Source organism: Penaeus vannamei, chromosome 2, assembly GCF_042767895.1.
Source record: "Penaeus vannamei isolate JL-2024 chromosome 2, ASM4276789v1, whole genome shotgun sequence".
NCBI classification, from domain to species: domain Eukaryota; kingdom Metazoa; phylum Arthropoda; class Malacostraca; order Decapoda; family Penaeidae; genus Penaeus; species Penaeus vannamei.
Window position 1 is genome coordinate 46593221 of NC_091550.1, and position 7500 is coordinate 46600720.

Here is a 7500-nt window from a genome sequence, read left to right on the forward strand (position 1 = left end):
GACATTATTTCTCCACAACTATTAAAAAACACGACACATTTTATTAACATGTGTACACTCGCGAGGAAAAGTCCGCCAACACTCACAGCCCGACACGTGATTCTGCGCGTCGCCACTAGATGGCAGTTTTCGACGCGTCCACAGTATAGGCGAGGAAGAAAGAGGGAATAGGGAGGTGTAAGGGCAGGGAGAGGGGGAAGGCAGGGAATGGGGAGGAAAAGGGATGGAGGGATAACAAGATTGATTAGTGGGAGAGCCTTTCTCTCTCTCTCTCTCTCTGTATGTTTCTCTCATTCTCTCTCTCTCTCTCTCTCTCTCTCTCTCTCTCTCTCTCTCTCTCTCTCTCTCTCTCTCTCTCTCTCTCTCTCTCTCACTCCCTCCCTCTGATTCCTATAGAGGACTACATTATCTAAGGCATATTTTCACTTCCTTTGCATAGTAATGTAAGGCCTGAGGTATGATAAATTTAGATCTATTTTTTTGCAGATGTTTGTTCCTGAGTATTAATATAACATTTGGTATCTCTTTTCATATTTGTTATATGAACCTCTGTTATTTAGCAGTCTCATGTTTTAGAAATAGAATTACTAGAAATTAGGACATGGAACTCTCACATTTCCGACAATTTTTGGAAAAGGATGTTGACTGGTGAAATTTGGTAATTATAACATCTATTACTTTATCGGGTTTTTATTTTTATGTCCCGCACTATATAGCGTGTATTTATATATCATGTGTCATTCATTCTCCTGAGAGAGCGAGAGGGAGGGAAGGAGAGTGAGAGAAAGAGAGAGAGAGAGAATCCAACAAACAATGGAGAATGAAAAATAATGAAAGATAATGATAGTGACCAGAGAACACCCAATACTTACTTTATAACCACTGACACTAGGTTCTTTCCCGACCGTATCCTGTTTCCTTATCCTGTTTTATTATCCCCTCCTTTCCTCATCCCTCTTTTCTAATAGACACAACGATCGCCCCGCCATCTGTGGGCGACTCGGAGAACCATAAACCAGGTTAGGAAAACAGGAGAACTTATGCTCGTGAATGTAGATCTAACATTCTACATTTAACCCTTTCTCATTTTTAAAAAGTACATTTTAATTGCACAATATCAGGTGAATGTCAAAAAAGTACATTTTATTTGCACAATATCAGGTGAATGTCAAAAAAGTACATTTTATTTGCACAATATCAGGTGAATGTCAAAAAAGTACATTTTAATTGCACAATATCAGGTGAAAGTCAAAAAAGTACACTTTATTTGCACAATATCAGGTTAATGTCAAAAAAGTACATTTTATTTGCACAATATCAGGTGAAAGTCAAAAAAGTACATTTTATTTGCACAATATCAGGTGAAAGTCAAAAAAGTACATTTTATTTGAACAATATCAGGTGAATGTCAAAAAAGTACATTTTATTTGCACAATATCAGGTGAAAGTCAAAAAAGTACATTTTGTTTGCACAATATCAGGTGAATGTCAAAAAAAGTACATTTTATTTGCACAATATCAGGTGAATGTCATTCAGTGTGAATCAATGAGTAACTTCACTACATATGAGAGATATCTCTCCCTCCCTCCACGTGAAACAACAGCTTCAGTATTTACAATAGCCTTCTAAAACTAGAGGTAATAGTAATCAAAACCTTATCTGAAACCCAAAGAGCAGGACAACAGATATGAGACCGATAAAAATACGCTATGGGAGATAAGAACGCTTATTCATTTTTTTTCTACGAGATTTTAAATCAGTAGAAATGACACTTGATATGATACACATTGCTTCCATAAAACGACCCGTGTGTTTGTTTGATATTTATTGAAAGGAATGATCACATTTATCCATGGAAATAACTAAGGAGCATGATATGGTATGGTAGCTAAATACTGATATATAGACTTAATATATTCTCTTATACAGACATGGAAAAAAAACATTATTTTAGGATTTCGAGTAGAAAGTGTCACTGATTGAAAAGGGAAAATGACACGGGAGGATTTGATAGTATTTTCTTTCAATTTTGCTGCAAACGGAAGAGAAGAGAGAGAGAGATACATAGAGAGGGCGAAGGAGGGAGGGAGAGAAAGAGAGAGAGAGAAAGAGAGAGAGAGATACATAGAGAGGGGGAAGGAGGGAAGGAGACAAAGAGAGTGAGAGGGGGGGTGAGAAAGAGAGACATAGGGAGAGAGGGGGAAGAAAGAGAGAGAGAGAAGGCGGGGGGTGGAAGAAAAGACAAAGAGACAGAGACAGAGAGACATATGGAGAGAAGGGGAAAAAAGAGAGAGAGAGAAGGCGGAGGGAAAGAAAGAGAAAGAGAGAGGAAGAGGGAAGAGAAGGTCGAAGTGAGGAAGAGGAATGCGCAAGATAGCGCCTTGGGTTTCTCTCCTTCTCTTTCCTTTCTTGACACAACACCTTTAAGAACACCTCTACACCGTGTTGTGATCGGGGGAGAACTTCGAGTTGTGAATGCACATAGAAAACGGGAATTAGGGGAATCTATTTTAAAGGCAAGAATTGTAAAAGTTGGAGAGAAAATGCATCAATAAGAGAGGATAGCATTCATAACACGCGAATTAATAAATATAAATATGTAAATTGATAAATAGAACAGAATTATGCACGTGGGTCAATCAACAAATAGAAAGAAAAGGAAGATTATGTCAATAGATTTTATTATTTTTTTCTTTAAAGATAAAATGGTATCATGAAACGATATCAATAACGGGAGACGGGTTGCCAGATGTACGATAGAAGTAAATTACAGCGCGGCTGAAAAATACATTTTTTTGTTTTGTTTAGTTTTTATTTTTTATTTTAAGAGAGATAAGAAAAATAATAATTTCTTGTTACGCCGAGGGATTGTAATACAAGTTAATGTATTAAAGATAATTAACAAAAGAAAAGAAAAAAAGGATTAAAAAACGAAAAAAAAAAACCTTGTGACGCGTATTATATATTTTATTTAAGAATTTAATTATTCTTCATCACTTTAATGAAGGACTTTGCTGATCATTTTAGGAAATTCAATTACTACGCTCCATTTTAATTAAGGATCCAGTCACGAGATGGCGCTGGTAATCCATATCAGAGTATAATAACACGTATACTAATGATGTGTATAACGTATATTTTTCGTATATTTTTGGGGGGTATATGCTCAATAAGGGGTGTAGTATAAATGCCATGCTAGGTGGGTATGGTATACATGATATGTTGGATATGTGATATGTTGTGTTTTTATTCTCTTTCTCTATTTCTATCTCTGTCTCTTTATCTATCTATCTATCTTTATCTCTATTTTTTCTCTCTCTTTCTTTCTCTTTCGCTTTCTTTCTCTATCTTTCTTTCTTTCTCTCTCTCTTTCTTTCTCTTTCGCTCTCTTTCTTTATCTTTCTCTCTCTCTCTCTCTCTTTCTTTCCCTTTCGCTTTCTCGCTGTCTCTCTTTCCTCTTACTTGCTTTCTCCCTTTCCTTCGTCCTCTACTTCGTCCATTCCCTATTCCTCTCTCGGTCCACTCTTCCCCAATCCTTCTATTTCTTCACCTTTTCCTTTTCCTTTTCCCTCTCCCACTCCTTCTCCCTCCCCTCCTCCCCCTCTTATTCCTACTCCTTCTCCCTCTCCTCTCCTTCTCCCTCTTCCCCCCCTTCTCCCTCCCCTTCTCCCCCCTTCTTATTCCCACTCCATCTCCCCCACCCCCTCCCACGCTCTCTCCTACCCTCTCCCTTATTTCCCTCTTTCTTTCGTCTCCCTCTTCTCCCTCTTCACCCGCCCCCCGCCCACCCGTAAGCAGGACACCCCCCTCCCCCGCCCAGTCTCGATTATTTATTATCTCTAATATCAAATAATATATCATTTCATAATCCAAAAGGCTCATCTCAATTTCACATGAATTTATTAATGAAGGAAGGTTATAATTATCCTTTTTTCAGGTGCTGTAAATTTTTTTTTTTTTTTTTTTTTTTTTTAATATGTGATTCGTTTTAGGAAATTGAATATGCGATTGAATATACAAAAAAAATTGTATTCGGCATCATGGCGTTGTATAAATTGTATATTGGGATATCACGTGTATATCTTATTTAGATAGGAACTCAAAAAAAAAATATATAATGATAACGAAAAAAAAAAAACGCAATCATGGTTTAAAAGAGAAAATTATCCAAAATCTGCCATGAAATTGCACTATCAAAGAGATGAAATACATTATTATAACGTCAGCAAGATCAGGATGAGGCTAAATTATTGCTTTGATTATTTGAAAGAAAATAATATTGAAATAAACGAAAGATGATAAACCCAGCAAGACTATGGGAAAATATAGTTCACTCACGAGTTGCGAAAAAGAACGATTTTCAATTCACATCTAAAGTGACTATTTTTCATATCGTGGGAATGAAAATTTCTTACTAAACCATTAAACATTAGAGAGAGAGAGGAAACATGAACGAGAAGGACGAGGAAAACGACGAAGACGATGACGAAAAAGACGGTAGTTTATACCAGGGGTTCCTAACCTGGGCTCCATGGCTCCTAACCTGGGCTCCATGGCTCCTAACCTGGGCTCCATGGCTCCTAACCTGGGCTCCATGGCTCCTAACCTGGGCTCCATGGCTCCTAACCTGGGGTCTATGGCTCCCAACCTGGGCTCCATGGCTCCTAACCTGGGGTCCATGGCTCCCAACCTGGGGTCCAGGGCTCCCAACCTGAGGTCCATGGCTCCTAACCTGGGGTCCATGGCTCCTAACCTGGGGTCCATGGCTCCCAACCTGGGGTCCATGGCTCCCAACCTGGGGTCCATGGCTCCTAACCTGGGGTCCATGGCTCCCAACCTGGGGTCCATGGCTCCCAACCTGGGGTCCATGGCTCCCAACCTGGGGTCCATGGCTCCTAACCTGGGGTCCATGGCTCCCAACCTGGGGTCCATGGCTCCCAACCTGGGGTCCATGGCTCCCAACCTGGGGTCCATGGCTCCCAACCTGGGGTCCATGGCTCCTAACCTGGGGTCCATGGCTCCTAACCTGGGGTCCATGGCTCCCAACCTGGGGTCCATGGCTCCCAACCTGGGGTCCAGGGCTCCCAACCTGAGGTCCATGGCTCCTAACCTGGAGTCCATGGCTCCCAACCTGAGGTCCATGGCTCCTAACCTGGGCTCCATGGCTCCCAACCTGGGGTCCATGGCTCCTAACCTGGGGTCCATGGCTCCCAACCTGGGGTCCATGGCTCCCAACCTGAGGTCCATGGCTCCTAACCTGGGGTCCATGGCTCCCAACCTGGGGTCCATGGCTCCTAACCTGGGGTCCATGGCTCCCAACCTGGGGTCCATGGCTCCCAACCTGAGGTCCATGGCTCCTAACCTGGGGTCCATGGCTCCCAACCTGGGGTCCAGGGCTCCTAACCTGAGGTCCATGACTCCTAACCTGGGCTCCATGGCTCCCAACCTGGGGTCCAGGGCTCCTAACCAGGGGTCCATGGCTCCCAACCTGGGGTTCATGGCTCCTAACCTGAGGTCCATGGCTCCTAACCTGGGCTCCATGGCTCCCAACCTGGGGTCCAGGGCTCCTAACCTGGGGTCCATGGCTCCCAACCTGGGGTCCATGGCTCCTAACCTGAGGTCCATGGCTCCTAACCTGGGCTCCATGGCTCCCAACCTGGGGTCCAGGGCTCCTAACCTGGGGTCCAGGGCTCCCAACCTGGGGTCCATGGATCCCAACCTGGGGTCCATGGCTCCCAACCTGGGATCCAGGGCTCCCAACCTGGGGTCCAGGGCTCCCAACCTGGGGTCCAGGGCTCCTAACCTGGGGTCCATGGCTCCTAACCTGGGCTCCATGGCTCCCAACCTGGGGTCCAGGGCTCCTAACCTGGGGTCCAGGGCTCCCAACCTGGGGTCCATGGCTCCCAACCTGGGGTCCAGGGCTCCCAACCTGGGGTCCAGGGCTCCCAACCTGGGGTCCAGGGCTCCCAACCTGGGGTCCAGGGCTCCCAACCTGGGGTCCAGGGCTCCCAACCTGGGGTCCAGGGCTCCCAACCTGGGGTCCAGGGCTCCCAACCTGGGGTCCAGGGCTCCCAACCTGGGGTCCAGGGCTCCCAACCTGGGGTCCAGGGCTCCCAACCTGGGGTCCAGGGCTCCCAACCTGGGGTCCAGGGCTCCTAACCTGGGGTCCAGGGCTCCCAACCTGGGGTCCAGGGCTCCCAACCTGGGGTCCAGGGCTCCCAACCTGGGGTCCAGGGCTCCCAACCTGGGGTCCAGGGCTCCCAACCTGGGGTCCAGGGCTCCCAACCTGGGGTCCAGGGCTCCCAACCTGGGGTCCAGGGCTCCCAACCTGGGGTCCAGGGCTCCCAACCTGGGGTCCAGGGCTCCCAACCTGGGGTCCAGGGCTCCCAACCTGGGGTCCAGGGCTCCCAACCTGGGGTCCAGGGCTCCCAACCTGGGGTCCAGGGCTCCCAACCTGGGGTCCAGGGCTCCCAACCTGGGGTCCAGGGCTCCCAACCTGGGGTCCAGGGCTCCCAACCTGGGGTCCAGGGCTCCCAACCTGGGGTCCAGGGCTCCCAACCTGGGGTCCAGGGCTCCCAACCTGGGGTCCCGGGCTCCCAACCTGGGGTCCAGGGCTCCCAACCTGGGGTCCAGGGCTCCCAGTGGGTTTGCGAGTTACTCTCTGGGAGGCCATGGAACAATGCGAAAAATGTGACGTCGAATTGAACATAATTTGTACATATCTATACAAATAAAATCATATCTATTTATGTACAAATATATACATATATATCTACATGTATAAACATACACATACATATAGACACACAATTCTTAATGTCAACACAACGCAGTATATAAGCGTCTATATGCAACAACGAAAAAGCTTTTCTTGGTCTTGCAAAAATAAACCGTCTTATTGTTTTATTCCACTGTTCTATTTTCAAATAAACTCTCTGACTTCTTCTTCTTCTTTGCATTTGTTTTATCATCATCATCATCATCAATCATCAATCATCAATCATCAATCATCATCACCATCACCAATAATTATCATCAATCATCATCATCATCATCACCACCACCAACATCATCACATTACTACCACCACCATCATCATCATCATCACCACCACCATCATCATTATCTTTACTATTACTATCAATAATCATTATTATGGTTACCATTATCATTACCACTACAGTACTATAGTTACTATCGCAATTGCTATTATAATCGAAATCTTTATCAGTATTTCCACTGTTTCTCTCTTTTATTCCTTTACGTATAAACATCAGAAAGATAGATGAAAATATGATAAATCGTTTAAAATCTTCCATATCAATGTTATACTATTATTCGTAAGAATGTAATGCAAAGGAAAATAAAATAAAAAATCAATGGAACAAAAATTACTGAAAAGAAATATAGAATAGATTTTTTTTCTCTCTTTAATAAGGACAATAGAGAAAATAAAAGTTTTTTTCTGTCCATAAAAAAAAATGAAAAGCTAATATGAA

The 7500-nt window shown here is 44.3% G+C and overlaps 2 protein-coding genes across 2 annotated transcripts in view; both read left to right on the forward strand.

The window, feature by feature from the left end:
• The window catches only part of LOC113828339 (cytochrome c oxidase subunit 6C-1), a 287402-nt gene that overhangs the window by 85279 nt on the left and 194623 nt on the right, over positions 1–7500 (forward strand). The gene's annotated exons all lie outside the window — the stretch shown is intronic.
• On the forward strand, positions 4533–6695 carry LOC113823820 (autotransporter adhesin BpaC-like). The gene is made up of 2 exons (XM_070137096.1): positions 4533–5893; positions 6572–6695. The coding sequence occupies exons 1-2, from the start codon at positions 4533–4535 to the stop codon at positions 6693–6695; spliced, it is 1485 nt and encodes a 494-aa protein (XP_069993197.1).